This window comes from Leucoraja erinacea, chromosome 1 (genome assembly GCF_028641065.1).
Source record: "Leucoraja erinacea ecotype New England chromosome 1, Leri_hhj_1, whole genome shotgun sequence".
Lineage (NCBI taxonomy): Eukaryota > Metazoa > Chordata > Chondrichthyes > Rajiformes > Rajidae > Leucoraja > Leucoraja erinaceus.
The window spans coordinates 64676132-64691778 of record NC_073377.1 but is presented as its reverse complement, the minus strand read 5'-3'; the positions used below and the strand labels follow the sequence as shown (position 1 = coordinate 64691778).

The window sequence follows — 15647 nt, the reverse complement described above, 5'->3', positions numbered from 1 at the left end:
GTAGAGTAATAACATTCATATTGGAATAGGCCCATCACTATAATACACTCACACTCACACGTTGATTCACACATGGGTACAGTCATTAAAAATAAATGGTTCAATAATTGCCCATTTGATAATTAGGGCATTTAGATAAGTATCTGTTATGTAAACAAAAGGAACGATTAATTAAAATATCAGCTCAATGACTCTTTCATATTGCTATCTGATGTGAATGTTGCAGTTTCTCTGCAGTCTCGGTAATTATTGTTGCAGTCAATACAATACGAAATGGACAGAGCAGAGCAACCAGAATTACCCACGTTTCAAAATGTTAAAAAAATATCATTTGCAGAAGTTTTACAGGCTGACGATCCATTTTCCACCCTTATTTTTACAGAGGTATTCCAACCTGGAGTCAAATTTCACCACGAGGCTTAAGTTCTCCAGCCATTCCTCGCGTCTTAATTCAGCTGGCAGCAGCAATGCATCCGACCAACCGCTACTCATTAATGATGATGTCTTCTTCGAAGATGAAAACAAACAAATGAGAATTTAACCTTTAGCAAAGTGTCCAAAGTGCACATGCCCTGCTGAGACTAATATACAGAAAAAAATGACTGAGTGGATATTTTATTAACATTTTTTTATAATTCATGTTGGAATCCTAAAGCTACTTGGAAACTACTATACTGTAGTCCTCCGTTGCCAAGTTAAATGCATCAGAATGATTGTTCACTGCAAGACTGCTTGAGGGCTGCTTTGCAGACATGTCATGCAGCCTGACATTTTAGATGCCGTTTGTCATTTTGTTTTGAATGATATGCAATTACGTTTATCACTTATTTTGCTGCAATGCTTACATCAGATCACTATCATGCTGAACTAGCTAATTTAACCAGCAAATTTAAAAAAATCTGACTGATAATATAAGAAATGTGAAGGAACCAGCTTGCTCACTAAAGGAGATCTGCACCAGCGATGGAATGGAAACCAAATGTCCATTCCAGCATTTATTCTCTGCATGAGATACAACTCTTTTTGCTGAGTTGATTCCAAATGCAATTGTGTGTTGGGGAAAAAATAGCATGTGCCAAACTTCAAATATGACCTTTAATTAATATAAGCTTTGTCAGCAATTTTTGTTACATATGCAACCATATGTAAATAGCATTACCGTGAGTCCAACCTACTTTTAATTCATTGGAAATGTGCTATTTTACTGAGCTTTGTAGCTCCAGCACTGCTGTGAGTGAATATAATGCCTACGCACTGCAACTATTAAAAAGAATTTCAAATGCACTGAGCTAATAGAAAACTTGAGTACGTTAGATAATCTCTTACCTTCTTATGGTCTTGTCTAGATTAATAAGTTAACACAAATGTTATTCCACAACATGAAAACCACATAATAAGCATGTTTGTTGATTTCCATGATAGGTTGTTTTTTTTTAGTTTAGTTTAGAGTTACAGCGCAGAAACAGGCCCTTTGGCCCACCGGGTCGGCGCCGACCTGCGATCACTGCATATTAACACTATCCTACACACACTAGGGACAATTTTTACATTTACCAAGCCAATTGGCCTACATATATCTGTACATCTTTAGAGTGTGGGAGGAAACCAAAGATCTCTGAGAAAACCCACGCAGGTCACGGGGAGAACGTACAAACTCCGTACTGATAGTTTGGATTGAACCCGGGTCTCCAGCTGTAATTCGCTGTAAGGCAGCAATTCTACCGCTGCGCCACTGTACAAAGAGCAGACATTGCATTTTAAATGCACCTTCTGAAGCTATTGTTACCACATTGCCTGTCTTCCATTGTTATTATTTAGTTAGCTTGAATTCTAATTAGCCAAACCTCGGTTTGGGTTCAGTTATAAATAATTTGTGGACTTAAAATTGTTTTTTACTAAGCTCTGTTACCTGTACAAAAACTGTAGCTAGATTTCAATAAGCTAAACTAAATGGCTGTAAAAGCTGAAGAAGAAATTAACCAACATTCCTGCATGTAATGAAAATCAGTGTTTGAAAATATTAATGTCATTTTATCATTTGTGTTTGTTTTAAAGCATTATTAAGTTCTAAAGAGTACATTTTATTTACCCACTTAGGTAAGTTGCACGTTGAGTTGTAAACATTAATCATATGAAAGGTCATCGTATTGATACCTGCCAGACTTGAGTGTCATATTTCTATATTTGGAAGCACATACCAGTTAATCAACAACTTGATGAAAATGAGAAGTTATCCAGTCGTAGAACAGATATAATCAGTTCTTCCTTGGTATTTAATTAAGTGGACCTACCATGAATGTCCCAGGTACCAGTAGAAGTTTCTTGGACAATACTTGGTAGAGATTAGCATCCTTATTCCCCACAAATTTGGAATTTTCCTGCATGTTCTCTTTAATTCTGGAAGTACTTAGTTATAGAAACATAGAAAATAGGTGCAGGAGTAGGCTATTTGGCCCTTCGAGCCTGTACCGCCATTCTATATGATCATGGCTGATCATCCAACTCAGTATCCTGTACCTGCCTTCTCTCCATACCCCCTGATCCCTTTAGCCACAAGGGCCACATCTAACTCCCTCTTAAATATAGCCAATGAACTGGCCTCAACTACCTTCTATGGCAGAGAATTCCAGAGATTCACCACTCTCTGTGTGAAAAATGTTTTCCTCATCTCGGGCCTAAAAGATTTCCCACTTATCCTTAAACTGTGACCCTTTGTTCTGGACTTCCCCAACATCAGGAACAATCTTCCTGCATCTAGCCTGTCCAACCCCTTAAGAATTTTGTAAGTTTCTATAAGATCCCCCCTCAATCTTCTAAATTCTAGCGAGTAACTTCTAGCCAGGATAACTTCAATGCCTGTGCTGTTTGTAGCCTTTTCTGACATAACCACGCTGACATTACTCAAACTGATGTACATTTAGGCATTGCGTGCTGGAAAATATCCTGAAGATCTTACTTGAAATGCAAGAGAATGCATAAGTAATGTCACATAAACTAGCCCCAAATATCTAATTTTATGCACCACTCCTATTTAAGAACCAGCATAATGTTTAAAATGAAAACTAAAATTGCATGCTGGTTTCTTTTGGAATAGTTTTTAATGCCATTGGCTTATTGACATCGTAACTGGTGGACTTAAAAGATGGAAGACCACATAACAAAAATGTTTGGAAAGCTTTGTTTTTGCTGTGTATGTAGATTATTGAGAGTTGCAATTGTTGCAAATATACAAGTTGCCAGTGTAAAGAAGATTGGTTGGCAATTCGGGCATACTGATCCCTGAAATGTCCCGGAAATACTTTTGAACCATGAAGCAATCATGTTATTAGTCACCAGGCCTCATTTCCACAGAGCCAGCCTATACAAGCCAATGGCTACCGGGTGAAGTTCAACCCATGGTTGGTCAATATTTATTTTTATTGTCACGTGATTGAAATATAGAATTGGATACTTTTTTTTATTTTTCTTCATTATGCCTTATTAGTTGTGTGGTGTTACACTGTTTACATTTTTAGGACAGTCTTTGTTTCCAGGATATAGTAACAGTCTGTTTTGAATTTGTATCTCAGATCTGCCCCAAAAGAATTATGTTAATAAGACCTTGATATGTTGCAAGTTCAGGAATTGTTTGAGAGGCAGTGATTATTATTCTTCATGCTTTCACTTGAAAATAAACTATTTTGCAGGTTCTTGCTGTTGTGAACTTCCTCATTTGAAAGATCATTTTACAATGCTCTGCAATAGTAAAGGATTCTGCTTTAAAAAAAGATCCATATTAGTGTATGCAGTGGTGATTAGTTTATTGCAGCTAGTTAGAATATGTCCGAGTTTCTGGGTTAGGAGCTATGTTCGTTGATTTATTGCTGCATAAATTTTGCATAAAGTATGCACGTTGTAAAAGATTTGCAATTCAATTTTTCTTTATATTCATGAATTTGCATAAAAATGTTAACTCTCATTTTAATGATTTTTAAATAATAGGCAAAATATGTCAGGTGATTGCAATAATAGGCTGCACGGTTCTATTTTTCATATGAATTCTCTCAGGAAATTGGAACTGAAAATATGCCTGAGATCAATGATGTTTATGGCACATTTTGAATCCAGGTTTAGGCATGCATTGACAAAACACCATAGATACTGATTTAGTAAGTTAGGCAGCATTTGTGAAAAGAGAAAGAGTTAACATTTCAGGTCCAGGACCCTTCACCACAAGTGGGAATGAGAGAGAACAGGTTAGTTTTAAGTTGCAGAGAATATAATAGAGGGATGTACAGTGCATTCAGAAAGTATTCAGACCCCTTCACTTTTTTCACATTTTGGCACATTGCAGCACTATTCTAAAATTGATTCAATTCATTTTTTTAAATCATCAATCTACACACAATACCCCATAATGGAAAAAGTGAAAACAGGTGTTTAGAAATTTTTGCAAAGTAATTAAAAATAAATAACTGAAATATCACATTTACATGTATTCAGACCCTTTACTCAGTACTTTGTTGAGGCACCTTTGGCAGCGATTACAGCCTCGAGTCTTCTTGTGTATGACTCTATAAGCTTGACACACCTGTATTTGGGCACTTTCTCCCATTTTCGTCTGATCCTGACTAGTCTCCCAGTTCCTTCCGCTGAAAAACATCCCTACAGCATGATGTTGCCATCACCATGCTTCGCCGTAGGTATGGTATTGGCCAGGTGATGAGCGGTGCCTGGTTTCCTCCAGACGTGATACTTGGCATTCAGGCCAAAGAGTTCAATCTTGGTTTCATCAGACCAGAGAATCTTGTTTGTCATGCCTTTTGGATAACTTCAAGCGGGCTGTCATGTGCCTTTTACTGAGTGGTAGCTTCTGTCTGGCCACTCTACCATAAAGATCTGATTAGTAGTGCGCTGCAGATATAGTTGTCCTTCTGGAAGGTTCTCCCATCTCCACAAAGGAACTCTGGAGCTCTGTGAGAGTGACCATCAAGTTCTTGGTCACCTTCCTGAACAAGGCCCTTTGCCCCCGATTGCTCAGTTTGGCTGGGCGGCCAGCTGTATGAAGAAGGTGGTTCCAAAGTTCTTCCATTTAAGAATGACAGAGGCCACTGTGCTCTTCGGGACCTGCAATGCTGCAGAAATTGTTTTATACCCTTCCCCAGATCTGTGTCTCGACACAATCCTGTCTCGGAGGTCCACGGACAATTCCTTCATCTTCATGACTTTGTTTTTGCTCTGACAAGCACTGTCAACTGTGGGACCTCATATGGACAGGTGTGTGCCTTTCCAAATCGTGTCCAATCAATTTAATTTACCACTGGTGGACTCCAATCAAGTTGTAGAAACACCTCAAGGATAACCAATGGAAACAGGATGAACCTAAGCTCAATTTTGAGTGTCATAGCAATGGGTCTGAATCCTTATGTAAATGTGATATTTCAGTTATTTCTTTCCAATTACTTCGCAAAAATCTCTAAACACCTGTTTTCGCTTTTCATTCTGCGGTATTGTGTGTAGATTGATGATACAAAAAAATGAATTTATTCCATTTTAACATAAGTCTGTAATGTAATATAATGTGGAAAAAGTGAAGGGGTCTGAATACTTTCTGAATGCACTGTAGAGGTAAAAAGAAAACAATAACGCTTTTCACTGATCCTCGATAAACCTGACAATAATAATAAACTAAACTAAACAAAGTGAACATCTATGTTAGGGCGAGATGAGATTTCTGTGGGGATAGGTTGTGGTGGTCATCAGATCAATTGGGTAATGAGGCCAGTTTGATAGCGACAATGAAAACAAAAGTAAGAAATGAGAGCAACGAGAGAGTCCAAACACCAGAAGAGAAACATGAAAAGTTGTTGGGATGAGGCAAGGCTGAGGGCATATCCACTAGGTGTGTTAATGGAAAGAGAAAAACTGAGCCAATATCATTGTAAACAGGCTCCATGGTGGCGCAGAGGTAGAGTTGCTGCCTTACAGCATTACAGCGTCGGAGACTCGGGTTCGATCCCGACTACGGGTGCTGTCTGAACTGAGTTTGTACGTTCTCCTCGTGACCGCGTAAGTTTTCTCCGAGATCTTCGGTTTCTTCCCACGCTCCAAAGACGTAAACTAAACAGACGGGTTACTTATAGACGAGATGATTCAGGCTGAGAAAGCAAGTTAGCGGAAGGTGGAGATTTTGATCTTGAGCCCAGGAAGCGACCAATTGTCCAGGTAGAGGATGAGATGCTGTTTCTCACAGTGAATCGTGGCACATACATCATCCTGCCTGATTCATTTCTGCACTCCACTAATTTCATTGGGAGTGCAAATCAAACCATTGATTGTATAGATCATGACAGTTTTTACAATTTCTATCTTCTGTAATCTGATGACTGTGTTGATAAACCTATTGTGTGATTGCTTAGGTGGTGGGAATTTTTGCTTGAGCAATTTTATAAGAGCCAGAGTAACAGACTTCCAATTAGCAGTGCTGGCTGAAAATAGATAGTCCAAAATTAATATTGCCTTTAGGGTCCTAATGTTAAATTTCCAGTTGTTGACTGTTTTTCTGTTTTATTACATTTTGATGATGTATGCATAAAGTGCTGAGAATTTTTGATGCCTATTGGATCTGAATGGTGTGCGTAATTTAATTTTGTTTATTGTCACGTGTAACAAGGTACTGAAAATATTTTTTTGTTGCATGCTATCCACTCAGCAGGCAATACAGACAGTTAACAAACACTGGAGTGAAGGAAGCTTGCAGGTAGATAATCCTTCCACTGCTAGTTTCAACACCCCAGTACAAGTATATGACCAACAAAGTACTGGGCCAGGCATCACCCTGTTCTGGAGCCCAAGAGGCAATAAGAGGAGTAAGAGATAGAAGTAAACCTCACGATAACCTGAAAGGACACAAAGTGCTGGAGTAACTCAACAGGTCAGGCAGCATCTCTGGAGAACATGGATAAGTGACATTTTAGATCAAGACCTTTCATCAAATAAGAGTCTGAGGAAGGATCCTGACCTGAAATGTTGCCTATCCATGTTCTTCAGAGATGCTGCCAGTTCTGTTGGGTTACTCCAGCACTTTGTGTCCATTAGCCAGCATCTGCAGTTCCTTGTTTTTAAGAAGGAACTACAGATGCTGGAAAATCGAAGGTACACAAAAATGATGGAGAAACTCAGCGGGTGCAGCAGCATTTATGGAGCGAAGGGAATAGGCAACGTTTCGGGCCGAAACCCTTCTTCAGACTGAAGGAAATAGGCAACGTTTCGGGCCGAAACCCTTCTTCAGACTGAAGGAAAGAGGCAACGCTTCGGGCCGAAATCCTCTTCAGACTGAAGGAAATAGGCAACGTTTTGGTCCGAAACCCTTCTTCAGACTGAAGGAAATAGGCAACGTTTCGGGCCGAAACCTTTCTTCAGACTGAAGAAGGGTTTCGGCCCGAAACGTTGCCTATTTCCTTCGCTCCATAGATGCTGCTGCACCTGCTGAGTTTCTCCAGCATTTTTGTGTACCTTCTGCAGTTCCTTGTTTCTACTTCATGATAACCTCCTCCATTATTGCTCCTAGGTGGACAGTCATGACCCATATGATCTATGGTTACTGCCAATAATAAACATTGGCTATTGAACCCACACCATGCCCGGTTAATGCCAGTCTCTGCCAACAGAAATAAAGTGTACTTGATTCTATGGGTCTGAAATATTTGCTTCTGATGGATGGCTTGTCCTTTGTATCTATGCTGTATATAGTGAGTTTTTTTTTTAGAATTTAGGCATCTACAATATGGTTCTATGTAATTTAACATGGTGTATTGTTTTCAAAGAAAAGTTTAAATAAAATAATTTTGTTGTAAATGAAGTATGTTGTATTCATTAAATGTGCAGTATTTGTTGGATGGGTGCACCATAGCTTTACTGCTGTCACAGTATCCAGTGCTTATCCATTCAGGTGCTGATGCTGAATTCAGCATGGCTGGCTTTACGGAAACTTGGCAAGGTTCACAGAATGTGCAGTCGCTAAGGAACGAACAGTTGGTTTGTATTCACCTGTAGCTTACTTGCAGCTACCAATCGTGTTGAAAATGATCACTGCAATATCACATGATCTTGGGCCACTTCACCACTGCAGTTATACATATCCATTCAAAATTGATGAAAAGAAAATTCCTCTTCCGGGAACCATTTTTTGCCACAGAACACTAACGTGCATTCTAGTGCTATGATTGTGCTGAGACTGCTGTTAAACATAATTTTGGTAGGCGCGCAAGAATACTTATTTTCCTATGTGTTCTATTTATCCCATTTGTTCATGAGAAGGCATTTGCTGCCTCTGTTGGTGAACTGATCTTTAATTTACTTTGACTAGTGTAAATACTTCAGTAAAGGATAGCAATTGACAAACTGTTGATTGAATTGGTCATAGGGGAAACGTGAACCATTTCTATCAGTGGAACTTCATTTTCCAGTGCTTGCTATAAATTTAGTCATACAGCATGAAACTAGGCCCTTCGGCCCAACTCATCCATTACAACCATAATGCTCCATCTAAGCTAGTCACATTTGTCTGCATATGGCACATATCTCTCAACCGTTCCTTTTTATGTACCTGCCAGGTGTCTTTTAAATGCTGTTATAGTATCTGCCCCAAGTACCTCCACTGACAGCTCATTTCATATACTCGCCACCCACTAAGTGAAAAAGTTGCCCCTCAGGTTTGTATTAACTCTTGCCCCTCTCACCTTAAACATATCTCATCTTGTTTTTGATTCTCCGACTCTGGGTTAAAGAGTCGGCCTCCAGCACTCCAAGTCTTAGCCTATAGCTCATCCCCTCAAGTCCTGACAACCCGCTTACAAATCTTTTCTGCACTCTTTCCATCTTAATGGCAGGGTGACCAAAACCAAATACTATGTGCTCCAAATGTAACCTCACCAAGGTCTTGCACAACTCTAACATAACATCGCAGCTTCTAAACTTAATGCCCTGACCGATGAAGGTCTTCTTGACCACTCTATCAACCCGTGGTGCCACTTTCAGGGAACTATGTACCTGTATCCTGGATCCATTTGCTCTACAACACTCCCCAGGCTTTATCATTCACTGTGCAAGTCATGCCCTAATTTGTCTTCACAAAATGATCCAACATCTTGCGCTTATCTGCATTAAACTAGACTCCTTAGCCCACTTGCCCAGCTGATCAAGGGACTGCTACAATTTTTGATAACTATCTTCACTACGATACCACACATTTAGTATCAGCAGTTGATAGGGAATTTATTTCTCAGTGAAGTCATTCCACGTTTCCACATTGCCAAATTATCCCATGTTGGGCCCATGGACTGTAACATTAAAGAAGAAGGTCCATACCATAAAAGGCAGTGAAGGATAGCAAAAAATATCAGATTGACTAGTGTTGAAGCAATCACACTGATTCATAAGATCACAAGACCATAAGTGATAGCAGCAAAATTAGGCCATTTGGCCCATCTCTGCCTTTCCATCATGGTTGAAAAATCTCTCCCTCCTGACCCCATTCTCCTGCCTGTTCCCTATACCTTCTGACACCTGCACTAATCATGAATCTATCTATCTCTGCCTTAAATATATCCATTGATGGCCTCCACAGCCTTCTGCGGCAAAGAATTCCACAGATTCACCACCCTCTGACTAAAGAAATTCCTCCTCACCTTCCTAAAAGGATGTATTTTAATTCTGAGGCATTTCATTGCTCATTCTTCTAAACTCCAGCGAATATTGGCCCAGTGCCGTCAAACGCTCATCATATGTAAAATTCAATCATATGTTTAACTGATTAGTGACGGTATATAAACTTGCCTTGATAGCGAGGAGCAGGTGTGGCGCTTCCTATTGTACCAATCCACAACCATCCCTGTTTTCCATCCAGACCACTGGATGACAAGCAGGCTGCTGAGACAAAGGGCTTTTCTCATTAGTAGCTACTAAGTAATCCCATCAGGCAACCAGAGCAGATATATGCATGGGCAACTAACAAGTTTCCTGATTGATTAATTAAGTCAGGAATATTAAAGGGGTATTATATTATGTGACTTTAGATGCACTTGGATTACAGTTTAGATTGGAAACAGACTTTAAACTAATGTAAACCTACATTAGGAGTAGGAATCTTAAAGTTCAACTACTCCTCTTGAATCATAGTTGCTTAATTTAACAAATCTCATGATTTTTCTAGGTTGCAAAACAACTCTGCTTTACTGTGGTATCCTTTATTATTGAATGCGTACAGAACATTCCTCTGGTAAAGACTCCAAATTAAATAGCTAATTTAAAGAAGAATGAACAAGCCTCAATTCAAATCTCTGCCAGCACAACCTGAACTGCTCCCAATTCTTTTAACTTAACCTTGCTTTGTTGTTATTCAACAGTACAGGTTGCGACTTGCCCTTTTGTTCTTTTGTTACAACCAAAAAGGGAAAGTTGAAAAATCTCAATGCTTGGAGAATTGATTAGTGGCATAAAATAATGTTTTTCCGTTGTGGGTAGTTAAAAAAGAGATTGAGACACCTCAAAAAATTTGGTACTAAGCCATGCCAATCAATGTAGAGCATCAAGCAACACAGCCATTGATGAATCAAATAGTGGAGCTGGCAATATCTTTGAAAGGTCATGCTCAAACCGTATAGTGATCCAACCAGACAACAACTTGTGTATGCTGTAGGAAGGAACTGCAATGCTGGTTTAAACCGAAGATAAACACAAAAAGCTGGAGTAACTCAGTGGGACAGGTAGCATCTCTGGAAAGAAGGAATGGGCGATGTTTCGGGTCGAGACCTATTCTGAAGAAGGGGCTTGACCCGAAACTTCACCCATTCATTCTCTCCAGAGAATCTGCCTGCGTCGCTGAGTTACTCCAGCTTTTTCTGTCTAACTTGTGTATGCTGTTGAATTCTAATCACTGACAATTTATTAAATTATTTGCCAGCAAGTCTTAATGAAATTCATCTTTGTGGGACTTGGAGTTGACCACAAATAAATATTATGATCAGTCTGGCCCAGGCCCAGTGCCATGTCTCCTCTGTTTACAGTCAGCTAGTTTAGCAGCTGTGCCGGCTAGGATTCTCCCTCTTCTTGGCCATGCAGGGGCATACACTGTACGGCATATCCAGGGTGAGATGTTCGCAGCTAAAGTGGCCTCTCAGCTGCCTCAGTGGGCAGGTGACCACAGTACCCAGCCTAAAACAAACATGTATCACGTGCCACAAATGATTCTTCCTGCTTGTCGTTCCTAATATCACTGTAGGTCCACTGCTGAGCCTTTTTTTTTGTTTCTAAAGTAACTTGTGACCCTGTTAGTGCCAGAAGGCACTAATTTGTATATTTGAAAAAGGCTTCCTGCTGCTGCAGTTTGGTACCTTCCCAAGACATGGCACGATCAAATGATAGTTGCACAGGAGTGCAATTTTCTGGCCTCTGTTGCTCCTTGAGATGTCCCTTGCCTGGATTAATTTGTTTTTCCGAGTGGCCTAATGATGCTATGCAATTATTTATTTTGTAAATGGTAGGTGCTTCTGAAGAATGCTTTACTTGAAGGGGAACCATTGCTTCCTTGGGAGTCTCATTTCTAAGTGTGATTGAATAATTGTAGCTCACAACATATTTCAACAAGTCTGACATACACCATCGCACCACCGAATGCATAGAACAATGCATGCTGAACATGATGCCGTTAAACTGATCTCCTCTGCCTGCACATGATCCATATCCCTCCATTCTCTGCATGTCCGTGTGCCTGTTGAAAAGCCTCTTAAATGCCACTATCGTGTCTGCCTCCACCACCACCTGTTTCAGCACGTTTCAGGCACCCATCACTCTCTGCATCAAAGAAACCTGCCCCACACATCTCTTTTAAACTCTGCCACTCTCACAGGGAGAACATGCAAACTCCACATTGACAACACCCAAGGTCAGGATCGAACATGAGTTTTTATGGGGCTATGAGGCATCCGCTCTGCCAGCTGTGCCAATGTGACACCCAGGTCAAACAGAATAGTGGGACTCATTTCTTTTGAGCACAGGCTAATTTCAATATTTAAAATTAAATGATTTTGCAACCCGAGAGCTAAAAATTTATAAAGTTAACAAAAAAAATTCTGTTATAAATGGTCCCGCATTGCGATGATCAACTGGATATTGTGAAACAGGGAGCTTTGTTTTCAGTTATGATTTATTAGTTTACTGCTTTTTCACTGTGGCAGTTTCTGGTTTGTGGTTTTACAAGCATTACACCCCCAGTTCAGGCCAAGGAGAAAAGCAAGAGAAGCTGACCATAACATGGAACAGAGACTGTTTACTACTTCCTACTGTGGTTAAGGCTTTGGAAAAGAGGGAACTAAAATGCACTGGCTTGTTACATTTAGAAACATAACTCAATTTATGCAGTTGCATTATAACTAAGGATACCAATTAAGAATACAGTTCAAAATGAAAACACAAACAATCATTTAAAGGTTTTCAATATAAATGAGCTTCTTCTTCTTCTTCGAGTCCGTTGCAATCTCAGATGTCGTTCTGCCAGTATCTGGCGCAGGCGCTGGTCGGGTCGGTTCAGCCAGGTCCTGGGGGTTGCACTGGGGGGCTTCGTCACACTCCAGTAGGTGGGACATTGTCTGTACTGCTCCACAGCTGCATGTGTCTTCTGCCTGGTAGTTCCATGCTTTCATAAGTGCTTTGCACCTCCCCTGCTCCACTCGTAATCTGTTGAGGGTCTTCCAGGTTGGCCATGGGAGGTCGTGCCCGCTGGCGAGGCATTCAGTCGGAGTGATTCCTCTCTCCATCCAGTTGTGGGCTCGTGTGTTGAGCTGGTTCCATTCATCTTTCCAGATGATACCCAATAAATGAGCTCACGTCCCTGTAATATTTAATTTGTTCACAAATCTAGATATCATTTTAATAAATGCTGAACTTTCTTTGTAATTATTTTTACTGGTGAATGGGAAGCAGGCTCTACAGTAGAATTATTAGTAATTAAACGGCAGTTTGCGAACCTGTTAAATGGTCTTGTTGGCATATTTGCTTTTCCAGAAATGGACGGTTTAGATAACTCAAACCGTTGGACCGTAGCGTACAACAGACCATGTTGGAATAACCATCAAGGTTTGAGACCAACCACTTGGCCATTTAGTCATTTATAAACCAATCTACAGCCATTATGCTCATTACAAAAAAGAGCAATAAGAATTATCAATAACGTTGGATATCTTGAACATACCAATTTATTATTCTTAAACAAGATACAAGATACAAGATACAAGATAGATTTAATTGTCACGTGTGCCTGATGGCGCAGTGAAATGAATTTCCATACAGCCATTCAATAAAAATCAACAGGACACAACACACTATAAGGTTAAAGTCACATACACTGAAGTTCACTGATCTGGTTAAATTTAAGACTGCGCAAATCATGTACAAAGCAAGAAATAATTTACTTCCAAGAAATATACAAAAACTGTTTATGGAAAGACAGGGTGGGTATAATTTGAGAGGGGAACATAATTTAAAAAAACTCTTAAACAGAACAACTCTTAAAAGTATGTGCATAGCAATCTGTGGTGTGAATTTGTGGAATGGTCTGGAACAGGAGATAAAACTTAGCACAAGCATAATTCAGTTTAAAAAGATGTACAAAAACACTTGTTTAAAAGGATATTGGGATGAGGATAGGTGATTGTGATATTTGTTATACTGATTGTATTGGGAAGGGTGATTATAGAGTGATGGGTTGTATATATGACTAAGATACTGTATAGTATATGCTGTTTTTTTTTTTCTTTTTCTTTTTTTCTTTTTTGTATGGCTTTGTAAATATTTGATTAGTGTTCAAATGTAAATAATTTGGTGTACATATAGTGGCTGGTGTACATATGGTGTACATATAGCTGCTAAATATGTATAAGATCATTACAAGCAGTTGAATAAGGGGTGGGAATTAATAAGCTTTGGCTTCTTCCTGCTCCTTTTCAGACACATGATTTCATTTATTTATAGATATTGTTTATGACACTTTATAAATATGTTTGTTTTGTTTTTTGTATGCTGTTTCACACTTGCTTTTTATTCTTTTATTCTGTTCGAAATAAATAATAAAATTAAAATAATAAATAAAAATAATAGGATGCTCAGCAGCAAATGCTATTGCTCTGCTATAGACTGTTTGGGAGTTGGCTTTGGACATTGCTATTTTCATCATCAACGTTCATTATTGAATAACAAGTTATATAGGTATATAAATCATAAAAGTGGGATAAGGGGAGGAGGGAGGGCCTATTAGTAGCAAATATGGGAAGTTAAATGTGGGTGCTGAGGGTACTTTTAAGGTACCAAATGTGCACCAATCTTCACCAGGAAAGAGAGAACTTCCAAAGTAATAGTGAAGGAGAAGATACAGGATATGCTAATAAAAAAAAAAAGCAACATAGAACAGTACAGCACAGGAACAGGCCCCTCAGCCCATAATGTCCAAGCTGAACATGATGTCAAGTTCAACTGATTTCCTTTGCCTGAACATGATCCAAATTCATTCATTTCCTGCATATCCAAAAGTCGCTAGGGTATATTGGATGCTTCCTAGGATTCTGGGAGAAATATGGGACGAAATCATGGGAAACTCACAGTAATCTGATCTTTTTTACATATGGGAGAAGTGTCAGAGAACTGTAGAGTAGCAAATGTTATCTCCTTCTTCACAAAGGGCAGCACTATGGCGCAGTGGTGGAGATGCTACCTTACAGTGCCATGGACCCGGATTCGATCCTGACTCGGGGTGCTGCCTGTACGGAGCTTGTACGTTCTCCCCATGACCGCGTAGGTTTTCTCCGGGTGTACTGGTTTCCTCCCACATTCCAGAGATGTGCACCTTTGTGGGTTAATTGGCTTCTGTAAATTGTCTCTAGTGTGTAGGTTAGAACTAGTGTATGGATCACCGTTGGTCAGTGTGGACTCAATAGGCCGAAGAGCCTGCTTCCATCACTTTTTTAATCTATATTAATTACCTAAACGAGGATGCAAGTTACAATTTATAGATTTAGATCAGCCATGATTGAATGGCGGAGTAAACTTGATGGACTGAATGGCGTAATTCTACTCCTATTACTTATGACCTTATGACATTTTGTCAATAGGGGCACAACGTATAAAAGATGGGAAGCCATGCCAAGCCTTTATAAAACAGAAATCCTACATCAGCTGGAGTGTGAAATTCTGTTTTTTATGCTGCAGGAAGAATGTGAAGGCATTAGAAAGGTTCCAGAAAAATAGTATGAGAATGAGTCCTGCATTGAGTAACTGCAGAAGTATAGGCATAAGGTTAAGTTTGAGTGGGTGGGATAATTTTCTTTGGGGAAGAGAAAGCTGAGAGAGATTCGATAAATGAGGGATATGGACAGAGTGGACAGTAGGAGGCTGTTCCCCTTGGTGGAGGGATGCAGGACTAGTGGTCACACATATTAAACAAAGGGGAAGAAAATTAAGAGTGACATGAGAGGAAAACATTTTTACACAGTCCATGATTGGGATGTGGACAACGCTGCCTGCAGATGCAGTGGAGACAGATTCCTTTGTGATCTTTGAGATGGGATTGCATAAAGATATGATAAACAAAAATATACAAAACTGCAGAGAATTGAGAC

At 39.6% G+C, this 15647-nt stretch overlaps 1 protein-coding gene across 2 annotated transcripts in view; it reads left to right on the top strand.

Moving 5' to 3' along the window:
* The window catches only part of kita (KIT proto-oncogene, receptor tyrosine kinase a), a 94628-nt gene extending 87335 nt beyond the window's left edge, over positions 1–7293 (top strand). For both annotated transcript variants that reach the window (XM_055636043.1, XM_055636051.1), the window contains one exon: positions 383–7293. In XM_055636043.1, the coding sequence (XP_055492018.1) occupies positions 383–541 (159 nt within the window). In that variant the 3' untranslated portion in view covers positions 542–7293. The remainder of the gene's footprint in view (positions 1–382) is intronic.
* The last annotated feature ends 8354 nt before the right edge of the window (positions 7294–15647 follow it).